A 23,145-nucleotide genomic window follows, 5' to 3' on the forward strand; every position below is an offset into this window, starting at 1 on the left:
CTGTAATCACCCAAAAAAAAAAATGGTGGAAGGCCTCCTGGAACCCAGCCCTGAAACGGATTAGGCCTAAAGTTCAGGCACCTTCAGGACATGGGCAAGAAAGCACTCATACAGCTGATCCTAACAAGCCTGGGCCTTCCTCCCGCCCCTGCAGCACAGACCCGGCTGCGCTTTGGCACTCGTTGTGCCGCAGCTTATTGCAGAGACGGAGGATTTTCCCCAATCAGTGCTCCGGAGCCCAGGCCTCGCCATCGCTTTGGAACCACTTCTGCGCGCGACCCGCGCAATCCCCAGTGCCGCGAGCGCTGAGATCCCTGCTGCCGCCGGCTTGCCAGGGACTGATGAATATTCATAAGGACAAGCTCCGCCCACTCCTATTGAAGAATAGCTACTGGGGGCTCTAAGGCGGCTGCTACCGCGCGTGCCTGCTACCACGTGGGTTCTATGCTAGACGCTGCCGCGCTGCAGCCGGCCCCGGGTGCTATGGCGAGCTCTGCCGCGTCCCGTCTCCGAGTGCTGGTGGACATGGACGGGGTGCTGGCTGACTTCGAGGGCGGAGTGCTGCGGGCTTTCCTGGCCCGCTACCCTGGGGAACCCCACGTGGAGCTGGCGGAACGAAGGGGCTTCTCCGTCCGGGACCAGTACCGCTGCCTGCGGGAGGACCTGGCGGTGAGCGGCCGGGGGCTGGAGCTGGATCGAGGGCAGTGGGACTGGGCAGAAGTATTCCCCAGCATGGCATGTGGGCAAAGGGGGTGCCCCAGCTGGCCGATGCGCTGCACTGCGCGGTGGGGCCCGGGGCAGTGTGCCCTGGCTGGGCAGACGTGCTGCAGGGGGAGGGTGCTAATGTGGGGTAGGTGTGTCACAGAGCAAGGGGGGCAGAGCAAGCTGGTACATGGCTGATCAGTGGCTCCATGTCTAGTTGGCAGCCGGTATCAAGTGGAGTGCCCCAAGGGTCGGTCCTGGGGCTGGATTTGTTCAATATCTTCCTTAATGATCTGAAAGATGGTGTGGATTGCACCCTCAGCAAGTTTGCAGATGATACTGAACTGGGAGGAGTGGTAGATACATTGGAGGGTAGGGATAGGATACAGAGGGACCTAGACAAATTAGACAAGGGGTTCTCAAACTGGGGGTCGGGACCCCTCAGGGGGTCGTAAACTGTCAACCTCCACCTGAAACGCCGCTTTGCCTCCAGCATTTATAATGGTGTTAAATATATTAAAATGTGTTTTTAATTTATAAGGGGGGAGTCACACTCAAAGGCTCGCTATGTGAAAGGGGTCAACAGTGAAAAGATTTGAGAGCCACTGAATTAGAGGATTGGGCCAAAAGAAATCTGATGAGGTTAAACAAGGACAAGTGCAGAGTCCTGCACTTAAGACGGAAGAATCCCATGCACTGCTACAGACTAGGGACTGAGTGGCTAGGCAGCAGTTCTGCAGAAAGGGACCTAGGGGTTACAGTGGATGAGACGCTGGATATGAGTCAACAGTGTGCCCTTGTTGCCAAGAAGGCTAACGGCATTTTGGGCTGTATAACTAGGAGCATTGCCAGCAGATCGAGGGATATGATTGTTCCCCCCATTTGGCATTGGTGAGGCCTAGGGTGACCAGATGTCCTGATATTATTGGGACAGTCACGATTTTAAAACATTTGTCCCACGTCTTGACCGCACATCGGTCGGGATGCCCTTTGTTCTGATATCGGGGACTGCTCACCATCACCACCAAAGTCCTGGGGCTGGTGTGGCGGCGCTTCCTGGGGCCAGTCCCGGCAGCGCGCCTGCCTGCCAACAGGAGCCTGCAGTGCTGGTGGCCCTAGGCACAGAGGGGAGGGGGTCTCCACATGCTGCACCGGTTCCCTCCTGCCCAATCAGAGCTGCGGGGCTTGAAGGCAGCAGTGGGCAGAGAGCCCCCCGCCCCCCCCCCCACCCACCCCACTGACCCGCCCCTAGGAGCCAGAGGGACCTGCCAGATGCTTCCCGGGAGCTGTCCCAGGTAAACACTGCCGGGACTCCCCACCTCACCCCCGGCAGGTCCCTCTGGCTCTTAGGGTCGGGGCCCCATGCGTGGCCGCCATCCCGGGAAGTGCAGCGAGCCAGCACAGCTGCAAGCTGGGGGAGAAGCCCGCCCCGAAGCGGTGGCGCAGTGCCATTGAGGGAGCCGCCACCTGGCTCCTGGCAGCTGGAGGGGACCCCGGCGCTGCCCCGCCCTGCAGACCGCATAGCTCTTCTCCCCACTCACTGCGCGGACAGCTCCCTGCGGTGTGGGGGCTCCGTTCAGTGCTGGGTGCCGCGCATGCCAGCGGGGTAAATAGCTCCCCGGCCCCCGCCACGCCGCCCCCACGTGGCTGCCTTGCCCGGGCCGCTGCCCGCCAGCAGCCGTGACCCAACGAGGGTGTTTGGCTGGGGATTGCAGCCTGCAGAGGCCGGAGGCGGAAAGGGCATCAAGGGGTCCGTGGCAGAGAGCAGGGGCGGGTGGTGCCTCGCTGTGGGGCAGTTTTCCATGTGCAGCAGGGGTGGGGGTGGTTATAAAGCCTGGCGGGAGAGTCACTGGCCACTTTGGGTGAGTCTGCACCACAGTTTAAGCGCAGGGTTAGTGGGACTTGAGTCAGCTAGCTGTGTTAGGGAGCCCTGGGCTTAGGGTGACCAAAGGTCCCAATATTAGAGGCTTTGTCTTCTATAGGCAATTATTTCTCCCCCCCCCCCCCCCCACAAAAAAAAAAAGTGTCCTGGGTTTTTACACTTGCTATCTGTCACCATAGTGAGGCCTCATCTGGAGGGATGGTCTGTCCTGGCCAGGACCTTCATTCGTGCCCCCTCCCTGCCTCCACTCTGTTCCAGAATAGTCCCTGCTCCTGTGGCTGCTGGAGATGGCTTTGCACCTGGTGTAAGGTTCTCTGAGCTGGGTGTTCTCCAGAGTGGCCTTCTACATGCCTTGCAACACTTCTGTTCTCCAGCCAACTAGCTAGCAAAAGGGGGCCAGAACACAGTGATGATTCTGTCCCTTATTTACTTCCAGAAACAGACAAGAAAAGTCAGTCCTGTTATTTATTAGAGCGGCAGCATGAGATGGGGAACAAGGACCTCACCAGACTGAGAGCCAATTCTGCCGTTCGCAGTGACCACAGACAAGTGCTTTTAACCCCCATTTCTTTATCTGTAACAGTCAGGCTAAAATCTACTCACAATGGCAATGAGGATTAAGGACCACAAAATGCCCTGTATTATTGAAATGTCTTTGTAGCAGCAAGTCACAGGAGGAGGCTGCATTATATTAAAAATCATACTCATCATTGTACAGCCTGGTCCTTTTCAGCCTCTAAAATCAGGCCCTTGGCTACAGGTATATGAAACAAACTGTCAGTGACAAGCCTGTATTCAGCAGAAGGCATCATCTCTGGTGCCTTTCAAAAACACGAGTAAATAAGCTTTGAATTTCCTCGCTTTGGTCATTTTGCCACTAACTTAAACATTTTAAAATAGAATTTGCACTGATGTTATCACCGTGGGGAAGCTGTCGCACTGAAGCCAGAATCTGCTCTTAGACATTTTAATTTTGTTGCTTGAGGCCTTAGAGAGCACATATACAACAGCATGGAGAGCAACACAGCAAACCTCCCTCCAGTATGCTTCAGTTGTTGTCTGGCAGGATCGACTGTAAAGCGTGAGGATAACTGAGTCTCCGTGTCCCAGTCTGTCCTTGACCCCTCTGCTGAGGGTGCCAATTATCATGGTGTGGTGTTTTGGGGTATTTGTTTGGTGGCATGTTTGTTTGTTTTTGTAATGAGGTGGATATATATCTACTGGGAACTGGAATGAGATCCAACAACTCACTTCACACAGGTCATCAGATGGTAACAACTTTCAGGCATTAGCTGCCTGGCCTGGATTTGTCCTGGCAACCAGTGGGTGAGACTGTGACCCCTTACCAATTATCTCAGCCACTTGGTCTCCCTCTGAAATGTGGACAAAATAGGTCCTTTTGATGGTGAATAATACCCCCGGGATAAATTCAATAGCTATTATGCAGAAAGCTACAATAAAAAAAATACTGCTAATTCTCCTCCTCTCTCTTCCAGGCTAAGGTAGCGAGTGTCTATGAGTCACCTGGCTTCTTTCTGGGGTTGGAGCCAATTCCAGGAGCCATTGAAGCCATGCAGGAAATGATCCATATGCAAGAGTAAGAACACTTTGCAGTACACAGCCCTTTTCTATTCTCCATGTTTGATGACTACTAATCAGGGCTGTTTCTTTTTAGCACTGAAGTTTTTATTTGCACGAGCCCCCTGCTGAAGTATGAACACTGCATCCTGGAGAAGGTTGGAGATCTTCCCCCCTCCCCCCCTCGTTTTAAGACTGCTATTGCAGAATCCAGCCCCTTTCAACTGTTAGTACGTGCCCAAGTACCATACCAATATGTGCAAAGCCAAGCGCAGCCTGTGAAGTCTGCAGGACCCAGCACGCAAAAATACTCCATCTGAGTGGCACCTTTTCAGACTGAGAGGAAGTATTAAAGGCCAGAAGTAGTGCTGTGTCATGCCTTTTGCAAGGCATCTGGAGTCTTATGCAATGGAAGCCAGAATATAATACTTAAAAACCAAACCAGACAAACAAACAAACAACTTTCAGCAACTCATACCCACAGTACTAAGAAATGGCATGGGAAGAGTGGGGGAGGGTAAAAGAACAGATGCAATATGGTCAAGTAGATGCAGGCTTGACTCACTGCATACTCCAGAGGCAACCAAGGGGTGTCTGATGCACTGCACTGGGAGGGGACTGCATGCCAGAGGCTCCTGTGAGAAAATCCTGACTAAATCGAGAGATGATCACTGTCAGGCAGGAATGCAGGGAGAGAGGGGTTTCTCAAGTACTTTGGGGTTAGATAATGAAGGGTCTGGTATATGCCATAGGTTGACTCTCCTCTCATGCTGCTTTACACCAGTGTAACTTCATGGTACCCAGTGCAGTCATGAGTGAACATTGAAAGTACAGTTCACATCGGTCCTTTTAGTGTCCTGCACCACGGCCCAATTGCAGGGTTCATAACACTCCTAGAAGAGATTTGGGCCTGTAGCATGAGATCACTATGTTATAAATAGTCAAACTTGTTGCTAAGTACAATTCTTCTAATGCTCTACTTCCTCCCCAACAGTACAGCTGGGTGGAAAAACACTTGGGTCCTAAGTTTGTGGAGCGACTGATTCTGACCCGGGATAAAACAGTTGTGTCAGCTGACCTCCTGTTCGATGACAAAGACACCATTAAAGGTTTGGGAAACTTGAGGTGGAGATTTCACAGCAGATGATTTACTGTTGTTGGGGGAAAAGAACGACTAACTTCAGCTTTCCATTCTGGCTCTTCTCAGGTGCGGAGCCTGAGCCGAGCTGGGAACACATCTTGTTCACTTGCTGCCATAACAAGCATCTAGAGCTTCAGACCCCACGTAGGCGGCTGCAGTCGTGGGCCAATGACTGGAGGGGGATAGTGGAAAGCAAACGCAGAAGTAATGCGGAAAAAGAATGCTATGCTAGTCTCATTGCCAATGGAAATGGACAAGTTGGGAACTGGCAACGAAATCCCATTTAAAGGAAGCGCGCTGACCTGGGTAGGGGCAGTTTTAAGGGCCAAAGATACAAAGCTTATTTTTTAAGATTTGCATCTTCTTTAGACTATTTGGAGGGAGAAACTCGACAAGAGATGAGCAGCTGCTTATAATGCTCGGTAGAATGTTTTGGGTTGGCAGGAAGGGAGGATGAAGAAATTAGAAAGAGGAAGTTGGGCTGTAAAACTTAATGAAAGCACTCTGCCCTCTGTCCCACTCACTGAAACTGTAAGTATGAGGGACACAGTCACATTAGGAAAGGAAATCTTGTTTTCAACAGTTTAACAATCTCGTATTCTAAACCAGATTGGCTGTTCAGCACCCATCCACTTTTTCCCCTGCTTGGCTCATAATGAAAGTAGATAGTTTCACTTCCTGGTTCTCCTGCATTAATGTGAGCTGCTAAGGTTTGGGTTGCAAATGGTGTACTCAGTGAATATCTGATCCAGAACTGTCTACACTTAATGTGTTATTCAGAGTAAGTTTTACAAAAGCTACTACAAGACTGGTTATCCTTCTGAGCTGCAGTCTGCTGTTAGTATTCCCTTTTAAATCTTAATCTGCATCTTTCCCACCAGCTATGTTGTGGTGAATACATTATTCCTATTGATATTTAACATCAGTGGAGCTAATTAACTGGCCAGGTGCCCGTGGTATGAGGATGCTGGCTCATACTTAGTCCTGAGGTATGTGATCAGACTGCAAATTGTAGGGGGAAGAAGGTGCGTTCTCTCCCACTGAGAAATAAAAAACATATGATTTAAACATATTTCAAAGCTATAATTGAGAAAATGGGCAGCAACAGCTGCAGCTAGGGTGAAGGTGATGCAAAAGAATTGTGTTGGGTTTACATTACCTGACAACCACTCTGGAAATGGTAACATCAGAAATAGTTATTTAAATGATGGTTCAGGAGTCGCTTGTCCTGCTCTCTAACAGCCATAATTTGTTTTGTAGCAGTTTAGCTGCTAATCCTGTCTTCTGGACCCATGTCCCGGCTCCCCATCTGCCCCTTTCAAACTGAGGCAGAATGTTAAGAATGTCTTTCACTAGTTTCACCAGCCTCTTGACCTATCCTGCAGGTGGAGGGGGCTCTAAAGATAGAGTCAAGAATATTTCTTCTCACGCAATAATAATCTTAAACTACTCCATCTGCCCTGCATAACATCAGTCCTTTGGGAGCGGGATCCCTACAGCTGTATGTTTGCTCAGGTTCCTGGCCTCCTCCACCTGCACAGGAGAGCAATAATCCTCAAGGAAGACCCTTGCTAGGTTGCTTAGCCTCCTGTTAGCTGAGAGGGAGAAACGTAACATGCACTCCACCACCGCGAACGCTGTGGTCTGTTGGCGAGACTGTGGTGTGGTCAAGTACATCAGAGTAGTGACTGCCGACATCACTGTCTCCTCATTTGAGCTGGATAAGCAGTTTATTACAGGTGCCACCCCATCTGCCTCCAAAATATAGTCCTTGTTTGTTTTATCCAGACAGAGATTACAAAGACCACCTGAAACAGAAAGGAGAGAGTGTGTGGCACCAGCTACCACCACCTTAGATCACCCTCAACACCTAACTAACTCCCTCTTGAGGTTCAAGTGGTATTGCTGCAACCAGGATCCTCAACTCTTTCTTAGGGCTTGTCTACACAGTAACGAAGATCAAAATAACTGATCGTTCCCATTCATGCCTTTAGTTAGTTCAGAGCAAGTCTAACACAGATAGTTCTCTTTAAAAACAAAAACAACCTACTTATGTTATATCACAATAGGATGCTCTTGTGTGTCCATAAACAGACTTGCACTGAACTAACTACAGGTATGAATTCCACCCAATTTAATGTGCTCATTACTGGTATATAAAGTACATACAATACCAGAAACAAAATACTGGTTTGCACTTCACTGAGACCCTTGTCCCCACATAGACTCAACTGGCCAGAATATTTTTATAGTAGTTGGAAAATTGTCCACCCTGCTCCCGGAATAAGTTTATTCTCAAAAGTCTGTCCTTCCTTCCTCAAGGTGATTTTTCAACCAAAGCACTCATTCCCCTATGACATTAGGGGGCGCTATGCTCTTAGAGGTAACATCTTTCACAGGAGATTAAACAAACACAGAACTTGTCATTTAAAAATCCTCTGGTAAATTTTTCAAGAGTGGGGTTAAAAGACTTGGTTTTCTGTTAAGGAAATGCCTTATTTCATCTCTGAGGTGGCTACAATCCAGTAAAGAGTGAGAGATTCCTAGAAATACTCCCTGTGCTGTACAGAAGGTATAGCGAGATTTTAATTAGTTATGAGAGGTGCTATTAGAAGTAGCATGGCATTATTAATACTAATTAAGATATTGTAAATATGATTTCTATTACTTGGTGCATATACTAATACGTAGCCTGTCCTAACAACACTTTGCACTTAGGGTGCAGCCGTACTAGCCTCATTTTGATCGATGACATCCCCAGTGCAGCTCTGCTAGTGGAAGCTGTAGTAAGTACACAAGGCTATGTGTATTCAACCATCACATCATCTAACCCTGCTAACCATTCAGGATTTGAATTTGGCATGTCTGGCTCCCAGTTTGTATTGAATCCACGCTGACTGGCTCTAATGGGATTCCTCAGAAGACTTCATTATATTATTTAGAACACGTCCTTTAAGAGGATTAACTGTCAACAATAACAGTAACACAATATTGGACTTGCTCATGCTCTATGGCAAAACCTTAGTTGTTCTCAATGACTGTATCATTACAGTAGGGATGTGGGTTAAAAATTATCATTACACTAGATTTTTTGTTCCAATATCCCAGGTTTTACCTAGTCTTAGAAAGTAAGTTTGTTTATTTTTCAGCACTGCAGCATGTTAGTGGAGCGAAGGGGAGACTTGTCTTAATGTGAAATAATTCACCTCAAGCCCCTAACCTGATGTCTCTCACCTGTTCCAGCTATTCTATTCTATATAGGTTTTTATACTGCCCTCATCACTGTCACATCACAGGACACTGTCAATACCGCATTGAGTAACTGAGACTGCCGACCAGGGAAATAACTCACTTCCTTCCCTGAAGGACCAAGAGACGCACCCCACCCATGTACTTATCCGCTACACCGATACTGACTCAGACTCCTTATTCATTCCATAGGTGGCGTACCCGAGCCCACTTATCCACTGACACTTTAAAAACCTTGCACCCCAATCTGGGTCTATGCAGGTTATGCGATATGTATGTATCTTCTCATCCTTGCAAACGATACCTATAACCCCCCATAACCCAAGCCTGACCCCAGATGTACAGTACCTTGCCTCTTAACTCATGTATATTGCATTATAAACATTAACTTTAATAAAAATTTTAAAATCTGAGGCCCTTCCAGTAGTGCATTAAGCAGATCAACATCTGTCACAGATAGTTTGTCACGTGTGGTTGATCCTCTCTCCCAAATTCAAGTGGACTACAGAATCAAAGCAGCGAGGCTAGCATCTCCTGACTCATCAGTATCCAACCAGTGCTTGGAACTACTATTGTTCATTTTACAAATAGTTTTAAATCCACTCCTTACCAATTGCAAACTCCACAAGGATCTCATTGTCCTCTGTGAGCATATCCAGGAACAGGTCAAGGACTTGAAGCTGTCGGAGATATTCATAGTTCTTGGGATCGTAGGCGAAGTTGGCTAGATTAGCCAATACTTGCTCCTTGGCTTCTGCAATACATAAGCAGCATTTAGGTGAAGAAAGAGGCAGCTGAAGTGGGCTGGGCTGTCTAATTCCTGAAGGAAAAAAAAAATCAACCAGCAACTGATGAGCCAGTTATGATCCTGACATTTGGAATATACTTTAAGAAAAAAATTATAAGCTCACCTGGACTCTCTGTTACCTGGAACTCGGTGACCAGCGCTTGTAAGTATTCAAGCCGCCCCAGTTCCAGCATATCCCGCTGCTTTTGGGACATGGTGCTAGAGAGAGAAAATTAAGTTTTGTTCACGATGTCCTGAATGGCCCCAGTTTCACTGCAAGGTTAATAAAAACATTCTAACAAGTGTAGAATATTCAATTGATTTTCTTTTCCCTCCCTTCAGACTCACTGAGGGAACTGCAAGTGGCAGTATTACAAGCTCAGGCCCTGTCTATGTTTGGATCAGAACCATGCTAGCTACAACGGGGTTTAAACATGCCTTATCTGCACTGAGAATCATTGACAATTGTCCCATCTTCCATCTAGCATTGGTGCAGCTCCATTAGTGGTATCATAGACTACTCTCATGAGTGTTTTTACTGTAGTGTCTTCTAAGCCTTTTCTGAGTAGGGCTAGATGAATACTGGTAAAAACTCCTGATCCTCACCTACACTACAGTTTCCATCAGCAACCTTTGGTGAATTTGTTATGGTGATTTTCCTAGAGTAGATGAGGCCAGTTTGAATGGGGCAGAAGCGCCCTCTATGCTTAAAATGCACTACTGCCAATCCCAAACATTCAAAAATGGAGAGTCAAGGTGCACAAAATAACGAAACTGGTTTAAAACCCACAAGATTTGCAAAGAAAATAATACATTTTTGTTTCTTTCTATTTGCCCTGAGGTTTCCGAACCTTTAGGCTGCACTGGATCAGATTTTCATGCTTTTCTCCAGAACAAGGGATAGAACTTGACTTTTTTTAAAATGAAAGATTCTCACCTAGTCGCAGGACTCCAGGAGCTGGGGCTTTAAGAACCCTTAACTCCAGTTATTGCAAGACTCCCACTGAAAATCAGAAGAGCTCGCAACACTGTGAGTGGTCCAGGTGCCTCCTGGCCGGGATATAGGAGGACCCTCCGGCTTTACAGCGCGGCTGGGCACAGCCTGGGCGGGCAGGGACCCGGGACGGGACCTACTGCGCTGCTACCCAGGCCCCTCGCTCCGCAGCCCTGTCACCCAGCCACCCCCCCGCCCTGCCCTCACGCGCAGCGCGCCCCGCGGCGTCACTAACCGCTCCTAGCGCCACACGGGGCAGAGACAAGGCGACCCAGGCAACGGGGCGGAAATGACGTAGAGGGGAAACCTGAAAGAAGGGCGGAAATACTGAGAGCAGGGCCGGACATGACGTTGGCGGAGGGCGGGAGGCCCCGAGGCTTGTAGCGGTACCCCGCTGCTGTCCGCTATGGTGGGCCGTATGTCGGCGCGGAAGCGCCTGGCAAAGCCCCTCCTCTTCGGCAGTATCCTGTGTGCGCTGGCCACCGCCTTCGTGTACAGGTGCGGGGAGGAGGGGCTTGGCCGGCAGAGAGCGGAGGGGAAGTGCTGTGGGGCTTAGTTGGGGGGAGCGCACTGGAGGCCTTGGCTGGCAGGGATTGGGGGGCAGGTGTGTGTGGGGGGCACTGGGGGCCTTGGCCGGCAGGGATTAGGGGGCAGATGTGGGGGGGCACTGGGGGCCTTGGCCGGCAGGGATTGCGGGGAGCTCAGTTGGGTGGGGGTGCTGGGGGCCTTGGCTGGCAGGGACTCAGCTGGGTGGAGCGTGCTGGGGGCCTTGGCAGGGATTGGGGGCTTAGCTGTGTGTGGTGGATTTGGGCAGGGGCCCTCACTTCACTGCAGTGACCATCTTTCTCTGTCTCAGGCACCGCTTCTTCCCTGAGGTGGAGGAGCTCCGTGCCAGGGAGTATGAGCACTATGAGAAGAAGCGCCAAGACGTGGTGGAGAGGCGCCAGAAGCAGCTGGCTGAGCTGGCGGCGAGAAAAGCTTCCCCGTAGTCTGCGATAGGAAGGAGAGGCTCTGCTCCAAGGAGCCTGCTCCTTCAGTGGGCATGGGGAGCTGTGTTGGGAAGTGAAGAATGTATGTATATAACTCTCGCACATGGCACATGGCTCACGTGGACTGGGTGAAGTTTCCATCAACCTGGCAGGGATGGTGGCTGGTGACTTTCCTCCCTCAACTTGCTTGATATGCATGAGTGATGGCTTCAAATATCTACCAGGTGGTATCATGGTCTATTAGTCAGATCAGGGCTCTGACAGTCTGGAGGTGTGGGTTCAATTCCTAGCTCTGCCAGTGATCTGCTTTGTGTGATGTTGGGCAAGATACTCAACCTCTCTGGGGTTGTCTCCGCTAGGAAAAGTAGTTGAGTTTAGATTGGACTTAGCTAACGTGCGAGCTGAGCCTAACCTAAATTTGACCCTTTTCCTAGTTTAGACACCTTTAGCTAGTCAAATTGTAGCCTAGAAGATGTTACCCGGCATCTACACTAGGAAAAAAAAAAGTCAGGTTTCGCTAACCTGTATTAGCCAAGCCTGATCTGAACTTAACCACTTTTCCTAATCAAGAAAAACCCTCTGTGCCTCAGCTTTCCTATTTGTACAGTGGGGTAATAATGCTTGCCCACTTGTATGAAGCATTCTGAGATCCTTGGATGAATGGTGCTATATAAGTGCTAAAATAACTGACAGGTGGTAATATACCTGGGCTAATTGCCAGGTAGGGTGTGAGGTGTCCAGAATTCTTCTGGATCTCTTCAATGTAACAACATTGTATATCTTATCTAAAGTGATTTTTGTAATATGTTGTTTCTGCCATGATCGTGTTGCACACCACCAAATAACACTTTAACCACAACTTCTGTCTGATAAGTCATCTTTAAGAGTGACTGACGAGCTTAAGTTAGGCATAAAATGACCAATATCTGGGTACAACCCACTGGTTATTTATTGTTCTGAGTGGCATTCACAGCAGGCTTCTGACTGTTAATTGGAATGTTTTCTTCTCTATATTTTATGCTGAAAAATGAAGGGACCACTCTCCCTTGAAATTACAGATATAAATAAACAAATACCATAATGTCTAACGCTTCCTGTAGTAGAGAATCTTGGGTAGGAGCCTTTTGTTTGCTTTAGGAAGGGCCTAAACTTTCCCCATGCGATGAAGAGTTACACACACGTAAGGCTTTCACTCATTAACTTTGTATTTCCGTACAACAATATTTTTTAAATCCCCTGTCCTGTCCTACTTCCCCAAAGTGCTGTAATATCTGCATTCAGAAGAATGGCCATACTTGGTCAGACCAGTAGTCCATCTAGTCCAGTGTCCTGAATTCAACCTGCTACTAGGAGGGCAAACAGCTTCATTCCAGGCTGTACCTGTATTGACCAGCCTTCTTGTAGACAAGGACAACAAATTTCATACCTACTCTGGACTCAAATGGAATCTGTTCATCCACCCCTTTTGGGTTTGTTTACTCTGGTAAATTATTAGACATGCTGAGTTGCAAAACAGCGGTAAAAGAAAAGAGTGCATGTGTGGGAATAAAGTTTTGAGACCCTTGGGAGAAGAAAGGAGAGAGAAAACATACAGGAGATGATAGAGAACAGAAAATAAAGTAAGGAAAGAAAGAGGAAAAGGGCAAAGTGGAGGGAAAGAGAATGAAAAGAGGGAACAGCACATGTACAGGAAGTTACATGCTTTATAAAAGGAAAAGAAAAGTAGAGTGAAGCCAGGAGCGGGAGGAACATCTAGCAAAAGGACAGGAGATAACTCTATGCCAGGAGTACAATGTCCTGGTCTAAATGCAAAGTTGCACAGGTTTAACCAAAGGTGTGTTTCTAAACCAGTTTACTTAAACTGGTGCCAGCCGAACACTCTTAAATGGACTTAAACCTGGCTTGTGTCCATTTAGCTTACACCTATATTATTTACTTATTTATATTTTATTTGTATTACTTGTAAAGTTACAGGTGTGAGCTAAACTTGATATAAACCGTCTTAAACTGATGAGTGCCCACACAGGTTTACACTGTTTAGTTAAATTGAGTTTTAAACCAATTCAAGTTAAACCAGTGCAGCTTCAGTAGACAAGGCTTAGCCTAGGAGTTGGAATGAACTGATTAAATAGAAAGATGATTGCTACAATTAAATGCAGCACCCAATCATTTTAAAGTTATAGGGGTGTGGCTGTGTGTGTGTTAAAGTGCAGGTATTTTCACCCTACGCTTGTAGGTGTAGGCCAGGTTTGCACTAGAAACTTTTGTCAGTGTAGCTGTTGGGTAGTGGTGTGTGTTTTGTTTTGTTTTTTTGTAATGACACTTTTATATTGGCAAAAACCCTACTCTATAACCACTGCAGTTATACCAGCGTAAACATGCTTTTGCCAGCATAGCTTATTTCACTCAGGGAACTGGTATAAGGGAAACCAGCAAAAGCACTCTTTTGGTGGTATAAGCAGCATCTCCACTAGGAGGGTTTGCTATTATAATATACCAGCAAGCCTTTTTCTAGAGTCCACTTGGCTTGTGTCCTTCAGGTAGTAGTTGTAGTATTTTCAAGCCCTACCCATCTGTAAATGGAGTTGGGGGGAAGACAGTAAGTGCAGGGGAACTAGCCAGTGTTTGAATGTGGAAGGGTGGGTGGGAAGAGTATGTGAATGAGGGGAGAGAGATGGAGGAGGATTGAGGGAAGACAGAGAGAAATGATTAAGAAGAGTTAGACTGAATGTAGGGGATGGAGAGGAAACATGCTGAGAGGGTGAATAGGGATGAAGGAGCTGCACTCAGAAGCATTAAATCTGTGCTCAGTCAGCCTGTAATTCTGCGCACACAATTAGAAGGAACATTGAAGGAACATTGCCCTGTGGCACATATTGGTTTTGCCCAAGGAACAGGGTTTGTGGAAATGGCTTGTGTCCACTAGCTGAAGCTGAACGTGCGTACTGTAGGGGCACACTGTTCAGTTCATGCTAGTCACTGCAAGACTGGTGGGGAAATAAGGCAACAAACCATCCATAATATCAGGAGAAACCCAACTTTGCTTGTCTTTTTGAGACCTGCTAGTTCTGTTTCCTCTGTCCGTAGTCTTGCTTCAGCATAAACCCAAGTTGGCCAGAATGTGGGAATGCTTTTTGCATTTAATAAGGAGGAGCTGTGTGGAGGTGAGTTAATTGTGTCCTCCTAGCTTGTGAGTCTTGTGAGGTTTACATAGCAATTGTGGGAGGGAATTCACAGACCACACTAGTACTCTGTGACAGGACCCTTTTTGGGGCAATCCAGGTGCTTATCACCTTCAGGCTAGCTTACAGCAATGAGCTTGACTTGGTTACACTTGAAGACCATTTGTCAGCTTCGGCTGGTGCAGAGTGGTCCTCTGTGAACATGTCACTCTGATGCTCTGTGCTGGCTGTTTACTTATAGTTGTTGGGTATGTTCTCTAAACGTCCGAATGTGCAAAGTACCAGGTAGTTGACAGGATCATTAACATCTACTGTGATAATATTGCTAACAGAGCATTTACAACTGAGGATCTGTACCCGTGGACCTGGTTTCTGCTGGTAGGCTACCAGAGCTGGAATTCAGTGAGTTTTAGGTTATAACAGGCATATGCCCATTAAGGATTTGATGCTTAGAAATCACAGTGATGGGTGCCTAAACTCAATAGGTTGTGTTGTAAGGATCTGATTGCAATACCCATTGTTACAGGACCACAGCAATGGGTACATTGTTTAAATATCTATGAGAATGTTAAATTTGATCATAATCATGAAATATTCTTACGTCTGAACTCCTAATCTGTACGTCATAGCAATAAACAAACAGGCTTATTGCAAAAGTGCTTAGTCCATAAAGGTGGATGAGACCTGCAGTGACAGTGGGATCAGGGATGTGAATTTATTTCTGGACAATTTTGCCTGCTCTGCCAGTGCTCAGTGGTTTATAACCTGTAATGTTTGGATATAATTAAAACTGATTTCACTTTCCTGTCTTTAGGAAGTTGGTAGAAACCAGTTGTGCTTCGGGGGAGAGGGGGTAGTTAAACTGCAGCTGCATTGCATAAGTGGGTAACCTTAAATCGAATGAAAGAAATCTTTGTTACCTTATTTTCTTATGACCTCAAGGCCCTCAGGGCTTGAGTTCTAATCTTACTGTTCTGCTGTATCGCTCCAAGGGGGGCATTTTTTAATGATTCCTATTGCATCATCAGTGTGCATGGCCCTTTACGAATAAATACAAGGACCCAGCCCAGAGGAGCTTATAGTCTAGGTTGAGAAAAGAGGCAGAAGGGATGTGGATTAATGATGGGGGAGGAGGACAAGAGCTATTGTTTCACCTTTACAATCTAGCCATCAGCCAAAATCCAAGAGGAGCTGTGATCCCTAGCCCTATTAATCCATAAAGAAGAGACATGAAGCCTGATCTCACATGGCAGCACAGTAAGGAGCTGAGTCAGTTACCAATCATGAATTTAATATGCCATCTCTTAACTCTATAAACTCTATTTTTTCCTTACTAGAAAAATGTCTCAACCTGTATGAAAGCCAATCCAAACAAAAACTAGGGCGCTGTCCTTGTAATTTAGGAGTAGAGTAGCAAAACACAATTCCCTGTACTTGTTTCTGGATAAATGTATCTTCACTCTCTTCCCTAAACTGTTGTGTAATGTTGCTGCTTAGGTAGGCTCTATTTACGTCCATCCCCAAGTTTCTTTTCAGTAGTGGAAGAAGTGATCACTGTCTGTCAGTTTTCTGAGTTTGTGAAATGTTAGTTCTTTTTCTTTATCATGTGGGGAGCAGCATGCATCATACTGTTCGTTCCCTTGTTTGGGCGAGCCATGACTAGTAGCACTGTAGATGCACTACTGTCAGTTCTTGACAGGGAGGGTGATGCCTTCCATTGCTCCTTCAAGTGACTATTCTGTCTAATTTAGGAGCAATTTTGATGTGTCCACATCCTGTCCTCCTTGGTTAGGACATTCATTACAACAGGGGACCTTGAGGTAAGTAGAGATCAGTTGACTCCACCTCTGTGGGAGAAGAAAAGGTTAGGAAGGAGTGGCAGGAAACACAAACCACTGAACTGAATTTAAAATTTAGGGATCATGTACAAAAAAAACAAACCCCACACATGCTGCTGCCTAGCTCCTTTATTCACAAAAGTTAGAACAGGTCTGAGACTCTCACCCTTCTTATTGGTTTGTTCTGATGGAAGAGAAAAACTGTACATTTCCTTAAGGATCAAAGAGTGCTTGTGTATAACCAAACTGAGTGACAACAGTCCCAGCTGTTTGCTTTGTGGTTGCTGGCCACATAGGCTTTACACAAGTTACTAAATACATATGACTAGAGATAAGACGTTTCTTTAAAAGCACATAGCTGCATATAAACATCTCCCAACTGTAATCTTATTTAAGGATATATTTGACAAAGGAAGGCAAAGTGTGTTGGACCGTTGTCAAAAGAGGCACTGCTAGATGGTGGGATCCTCACAAACCATAATGGTTAGATATGAATGCATTTATAGTCTGGAGGCTCAGCTTTCTAGTGGTTTAATGCATTTGTTTCTAGGCTTGTCAGGTTGGGACCTCATAATCATATCATTCTAACTAGCAGCTGTTTTTTTCATTAGAATTGTAACGTGACTTCAGTATCTATTATCTTGGCAACCACTAAAGCTAGAAGCCAACGCTTCTACTTTCTGAAAGTATCTTAAACTTCCATCTTTCAAAGGGTTTAAAACAGTAATCTCCACCTCCAATGTTCTGTGAGAGATCTGCTGTTAGTCATTTCAGAACTGAAGCAGAATAAAAGCAAAAATGTATTTTATGTGCATTATGATAGCTGGTATTTTGGGCCACATTCAGAGAAGAGTCTAAGCTGACACAATTATAGCTTCTTCCGTGTTACACCATCTTAGATGTCCTTTAGACTCTTTTCCATTTATATGGGGACAACCCATTTACCAACATGTAACTTACACCCACATTTAGCTTACCCCTCATCTCTGAATTTGGTTCACTAAGGGACCAAAGGGAGTTCAAGCTGGTATAACTCACATGCTAAGGCCACAAAACAGGAATGTAGCAAGAAAGACCACTAACAGTAGTGTATAAGTAAAACTAAATTTCCCACACACACACCCCGCCCCAATTTCTTCTGACTCTGGCATGTAAATGACACCAGCGTAGACTCCCTTTTATACTGGAAAATGGGTGTCATTAAGTCTAAGAGACTGAATGAGGAGCTACCCCCATTTACATAAGATGAGGATCTGGCCCTCTGAGTGTAACAGAGTCTAGCTTACCCTGACTCTGAACTTAGCCCAATATCTGGACTAGTGCAATTGCTTTCAGGCCCGGTACATTTTTCAAAGTACTGGTCCTGGACTAGTGCTGAAACGAAAAAATGTCCATCCCTGTATTTGCCACTCATTCTCTCTGTTTTAGTGCATTTACACTGGCCGTGAACTGTCAGATTCTTTCTTGCAGCACACCTTGGTAAAGGTGGAGAGGAGAGAGCTTAAGACATCATGGCACAGGCTATAAAATGTAGGCACTTTGAGTCTGTCCAGTTTGATTGGGGCTTTGGATTTGAACCTTTATTTTCCTGAAAATGCCCTTGAAATGCAGGAATGATTTGGTTACTAGCATGTAAAAAATTCATTTGGCCTACACACAACTGATAGCAGGCACTAGCCTGGGTTCTACAACCTGTGTAATATTCCATGCAATATCCGGAGACGGAAGAAAGCAGCAACACATCCCCCAGGAAAGGGGTTTTCCCTGCCCCGCATGGGAGGCAACCAGATGACTTCACTGCAAAGTTAGTCTTTGCTAGGTTGGCATGTCCAGACAAGACGATTCAGTGGTATTTTAACTCTTCCAGGACTGACTGACTGTCGCTGTGTCAGGAATCATTGTAGTGCATAACCTAATAAATCTTTCCAGTCTTTAAAATGGAAATATATAAAAAATGTACAGCCTTTTTATATTAAAAAAAAAAGTCACTGTCAATTTAATTCTATTAGCTTAAAGTCACACACGTTAAGTCACTGAACTACTATCCTTGCCTTATGGGCTTGCACCAGGTATAAAAAGTGCTCCTTGTTCTTTGGCTTTCTGGCTGTTGCAAGGCTTTGGGCTCTGCCTCTGATCTGGATTTCCCATCTGGAATCTGAGGCAGCGCTGCTGAGTAGATGCTCACTGCAGGAGGCAGATGGGTTATTGTGGAAAGCAGGCATTTCCCCCCATCTGCCTCCAGTTACGCTACATGTTGCGGTTGTGTGGGCCACAGAATTCTAAGAGTTCCTCTTCGTTCAGATGCTTGTGATGTACATGACGGCAGGAGGGGCTTGTTTTTCAAGCTCTAGGTTAGTTGGCACTTCAGTGTATTGGTATCTGGAGGGGCTATTGGAGGTTGGCTTCAGAGCCTCTTTCAGTTTGTTCTTTCTGTCTAAAGCACAGAAGCTGAGACCCATGAAGAGCGCAGCTGACACCATGATGAAGCTGGAGGCGTAGAAGACGTAACTGAAGTGGCCAGTTATATCCACCAGAAGACCTGAAAGAGAATCAGGGCTCAGCCAGAGCAAAGTTGCACACCAAAGAATAGTATTTTACATTGATATAGTCCCCAGGGACCCACGCAGTTCCAAACTGCTGCAGACACAGCACTCAGTTCACCCACCACTGAAATGCAGCTGCCTGTGAAGTGGAACAAAGCAGCTGTTTAAGGAGTGCTACCCAGCATGGTAGAACAAAGTGGTGATACCTCTTCCGAGCAGAATGCCAGACTACATGGATGCTGGAAGCTGATATAATCACAGCCTGTGGGCATTGGTCTACACTGCAGCTGGGAGCAAGCCTGGCTAGACAGATTCATGCAGTTATCTTAATTTAGCAGCACGGGATTGGCGGAGGCTCTGGCTAGCGACCTGATGTCAGACTGAGGGCCAGGTGGGTCCAAGCTCAGGGGCTTAGTCCAAGCCTCTGCCAGTGCTGCAATGGCCATGCTGCTATTTTTTAGTGCGCTAGCTTGAGCTGATCTGTGCGAGTCTGCCGGGCTGGGAGGCATGCTCCCAGGGGCAGTGTAGACATCCCCTTTTGGGGGGGAGGAAGAATGAAGAAATTAACTAAGTAAGGATGTGGCGTAATGGCTACTGCAGGTTGTATGTCTCCCCCCTCCCCCCGAAATAGCATGTATAGCAAATATTTCTCTGAAATAGCCCCCAAAAGGCTTGGTCTGTTTCCTGTCTGAACCAGGCCAATGCTCATTGTCCACACATGGATTAAGTTCTTTGTGTGGTCTTAGGGCTATTAGCACACACAGCTTGGCTCTGCTTTCTGCTGTTGCCATGAATGTTTGCTCCACAAGAGGCCACGTCATTAAAGAAGAGGTGGAGGGCAACCCAGTTTCCATTTCACGCAATACATTTTTGTTTTGTTTCTGCAACGGGTCCCATAACCCTTGCTGCTGATAGTCACCGAATAGTGGAATGTGTTGCCCTGTGAACTCTTGAGATCAGAGGACAAAGCAAGTAAGATAGCGGTCTGTACAAATTAAGTTGGTTTGGCCTCTATGCTGAAAACACTTTAAAATTGCTCGGTCAGGATGGGAGAACTTTGCAGAGCAACAGATATTAGCTAACCACTTCTCTTAAAGTGCTGTAAAAATATAAAGTCTTCTTGAAGGGTTGTTAGCAATACTGACAATTAAAATGTTGATATTTATTGTGTGCAAATAATTAACCCTCCCAGAAGCTAGGCATGGAAAGAAAGACTTAGATCAGGCAGTATTCAGCTGGTATGTAAGATGTTCCTATACGCTCGTGCGTGTGTGGTGGGGAGAATTCTGCAGTAATGTTCATTACTTGCATGCATTAAATGCTAACATCTTAATTAATGACACCCTTCGTAAGGATTTCTCCTTGTACTGGTATAAAGTGTCAGCACAAGTGCCAAGTGTATAGGTATAAAGAGCAAAAGTAAATATATTCCCACTGTTTTATTAACAGTAATAAGTCTGTGCCCTGCTGCAGCACCTCCCATCAGAAGATCTCCAAGCAAATAACAAACATGGATGCCATAAGTCTCCGAACACTCCTGGGAGATAGAGACATATAAGAGATATTATCATCCCCTTATTAGAATGGCCCCAGAGTTTGCAGGCCTGCCCTGCTGAACGCTGTGTTCCTGTCACTTACAGCTGGAGCTCCACTTGTACAATGGGGAATGATACAGTACAAGGCAGTATAAAATAGCATGGACATGTGCCAGATATGTAAAGGGAAGAGGGAAGTGAGGTCAGTGAGAGAAAGGCATCCTGATAAGCCTAGGCAGAGGCAGGCTGGCATTTCACCAGCGTTAGGAGGGTTATAAGGCACAGGGCAGAATGGCACGAGGCTCATACCAGTGCAGTATTAATGGACTGGCTGTCAACTCTTGATTTTTCTGTGGCTGGCGTATCCCACCCAAACTCTCAAAGTCTCTTCAATCCTGCACCATCCTACTCTGATCTAACCACAGGCTGGGCCCCTTTCAGGCCCTTCCAGGTGGGGCAACCTGTTCAGGAGATTAAATTCAGCCTTGAAGCAGCAGCACGTTCTGGTTGCTGTCCTACAGAATTGATGACTCTGTACGCAGCTTTATATCTATGGCACCACTGGAGAATATCCGTGTCCTCAGAATCCGTTATTGCTACTTCTGTGCATCCAGCGTGCAGGGCTGGCTCCAGGTTTTTTGCCGGCCCAAGCGGCGAAGCGGAGGGGGGAGGGGGCAGGGGGAAGATAAAGCTGTGATCAGCGGCACTTCGGCGGCAGCTCAGCTGCACCGCTTCATTCTTCTATGGCAATTCGGTGGCAGGTCCTTCACTCCGGGGAGGGACTGAGGGACCCGCTGCCGAATTGCTGCTGAAGACCTGGACGAGCCGCCCCTTTTCATTGGCTGCCCCAAGCACCTGCTTCCTTCGCTGGTGCCTGGAGCCGGCACTGCCAGCATGGGCTGCTGCAGAACAACACAAAATTCACTCCCTGGGGTATAGCCACGTCCTCTCCATAGCACACCCAGTTCCTACTGAGTCGGGAGTCAGACCCTAAGCCTGGGATTCATAGTCAGTACCGAGTTTTCCTCTGGATAGTCAGCCATCTGAGTTATTTGCTGGGTTGTACCACAGTACGTTACACAGAAGGGGCAGAGATACTGATAAGACACCTGGGTGAACTCCCACTTTACTGGAGGGGCTCAACACCACTAGGTGTCTCTGTCCTTGTCTCTGTCCTTTCTGCATAGACTATTGCAGTATAACACAAAAAATAACTCCAATGACTATCAAGAGGGAGACTGAGTAAATGGTCCCCATGGTTAATTTATACTGTATTTTCCAGTCTGATTTGTCTAGCTTCAATTTCCAGACATTGGCTCTTGTTACACCTTTGACTCCTAGAATGAAGAGCCCTTTATTATTAATCTTTCGTTCCCAATATAGGTGCTTACAGATCATGATCTTCTCAGCTCTTACGCCACCTGTGAATACGGGCTGATAACTCCCTTCTGACTCTCCTGTTAATGGTGCTCCCTATCCCATTGCCCATTGGGGTTTGATAGCTCCTCATTCCCCCCCTGTTACATTCCCCAGTGTCTGTCATCAGAGGCCTAATACCCCCTGTCCTTTCCCCACTTTGCTGTCAACGGGTCTCCAATAACATTTTTGCACTCTCACCTGCGAGTGGGGGTCCGAGGAGGATGGTGACGCTCTCCAGGATGGTGAAGAGGCCTAAGGCACTTGAGAACCTGTCCATCTCCACCACATCCATCAGCACCTGGAAGATCAGCGCCCCAATGCCACTCATGGATATGCTGTAGATGAGGCAGTAGAGGATGAGCACGCTGAAGTCGGCTGAGATGACGCAGATGAGATTGCTGAGCCCGTTGAGCAGTACGGCCAGGCTAAAGAGGTAAATCCGCTTCCCGGTGAAGATATTGAGTCCTGAGAGCAGCCCAGCCATGGGGCGCATGAAGATGTTAATGAAGCCGATGACGGAGATCAGGAGAGCGGCCTTGCGCTCCTCCACCCCGTTCCAGACGGCATAAGGCACCAGGTAGATGAGGGGCAGCACAAAGCCCATCACCATCCAGGCCACGCCAATGGTGTAAATCTGGTAACCTTTGTTTTTGCAGAAGATATCAAAAGCCAGGTACTTCTGCAGCGTCCGCTTGCAAGCAGCAAACCTGGCCTGCTGCGGGGGCTCCACCTGATGAGGGGTGGCTCCGTTGGACATCTGTGCATTTTCAGCTAAGTTGCCTGGCTCCTGTCCAGGGCTGGGCTGCAGCAGTGACCTGGGAGGCCCAAGCTGGACTGGCCTCATCACGGCCCCACAGACACAAGCGTTCAACAGCACCCCGCCAAAGATAAGGAAAGAGTTTCTCCAGCCCATCTCATCCAACAGGTACTGAGAGATCAATGGCCACAGCGTGAGGCCAATGGAGGCACCGGTGGATGCTAGGGCATTGGCCAAAGCCCGTCGGCGTACAAAGTAGTAGCCCAGCACAGTCACTCCTGCCTGGAAGCCAAAACAGGATCCTAGACCTTAAAAAAGAAAGAAAAAAAAAGCAACATCTTATTTCTATACAGTGCTTTTTGGCTGGAAAGATCCCAATGACCCAAGCACCCCTTCTTCCACCACTGAAGTACTTCTCCTTCTGCAGTGCAGGATGTCAGCTCTACAGCAGTACACAGAAATGCTCTTGATAGTTCAGGATGGGAGGTGAAGTTGAATGCTGTACCTAGATGAAGCTGCAGGCAGCCTTCGGCTGAGCGTACATATCTA

General features: G+C 47.1%; 3 protein-coding genes across 6 annotated transcripts in view; 1 reads left to right on the top strand and 2 right to left on the bottom strand.

Moving 5' to 3' along the window:
- Positions 1-407: 407 nt before the first annotated feature.
- On the top strand, positions 408-8,965 carry NT5C (5', 3'-nucleotidase, cytosolic). Of its 2 annotated transcripts, none has more exons than XM_034789792.1 (5): positions 408-669; positions 4,081-4,181; positions 4,260-4,320; positions 5,157-5,271; positions 8,547-8,965. In XM_034789792.1, exons 1-5 carry the CDS (start codon positions 445-447, stop codon positions 8,627-8,629), a joined length of 585 nt encoding a protein of 194 aa, XP_034645683.1. In that variant the 5' UTR covers positions 408-444; the 3' UTR covers positions 8,630-8,965. The 2 variants fall into 2 exon arrangements, with proteins under 2 accessions (XP_034645683.1, XP_034645682.1); XM_034789791.1 differs by lacking the exon at positions 8,547-8,965 and adding an exon at positions 5,370-6,371 and having other exon boundaries at positions 419-669.
- ARMC7 (armadillo repeat containing 7) lies at positions 6,372-10,636 on the bottom strand. 2 transcript variants are annotated; one of them, XM_034789794.1, is made up of 4 exons: positions 10,569-10,636; positions 9,464-9,558; positions 9,163-9,306; positions 6,372-7,111 (listed from the first exon to the last, which is right to left on the bottom strand). In XM_034789794.1, the coding sequence occupies exons 2-4, from the start codon at positions 9,552-9,554 to the stop codon at positions 6,774-6,776; spliced, it is 573 nt and encodes a 190-aa protein (XP_034645685.1). In that variant the 5' UTR covers positions 9,555-9,558; positions 10,569-10,636; the 3' UTR covers positions 6,372-6,773. The 2 variants fall into 2 exon arrangements, with proteins under 2 accessions (XP_034645685.1, XP_034645684.1); XM_034789793.1 differs by lacking the exon at positions 10,569-10,636 and adding an exon at positions 10,277-10,553.
- A 5,820-nt stretch (positions 10,637-16,456) lies between these two features.
- Positions 16,457-23,145, bottom strand: part of SLC16A5 (solute carrier family 16 member 5) — a 28,252-nt gene continuing 21,563 nt past the window's right edge. For both annotated transcript variants that reach the window (XM_034789796.1, XM_034789797.1), the window contains 2 exons: positions 22,038-22,904; positions 16,457-18,881 (listed from right to left, as the gene is read on the bottom strand). In XM_034789796.1, the coding sequence (XP_034645687.1) occupies positions 18,640-18,881; positions 22,038-22,904 (1,109 nt within the window). In that variant the 3' untranslated portion in view covers positions 16,457-18,639. The remainder of the gene's footprint in view (positions 18,882-22,037; positions 22,905-23,145) is intronic.

The sequence above is a fragment of the Trachemys scripta genome, chromosome 14, assembly GCF_013100865.1.
Source record: "Trachemys scripta elegans isolate TJP31775 chromosome 14, CAS_Tse_1.0, whole genome shotgun sequence".
NCBI classification, from domain to species: Eukaryota; Metazoa; Chordata; order Testudines; family Emydidae; genus Trachemys; species Trachemys scripta.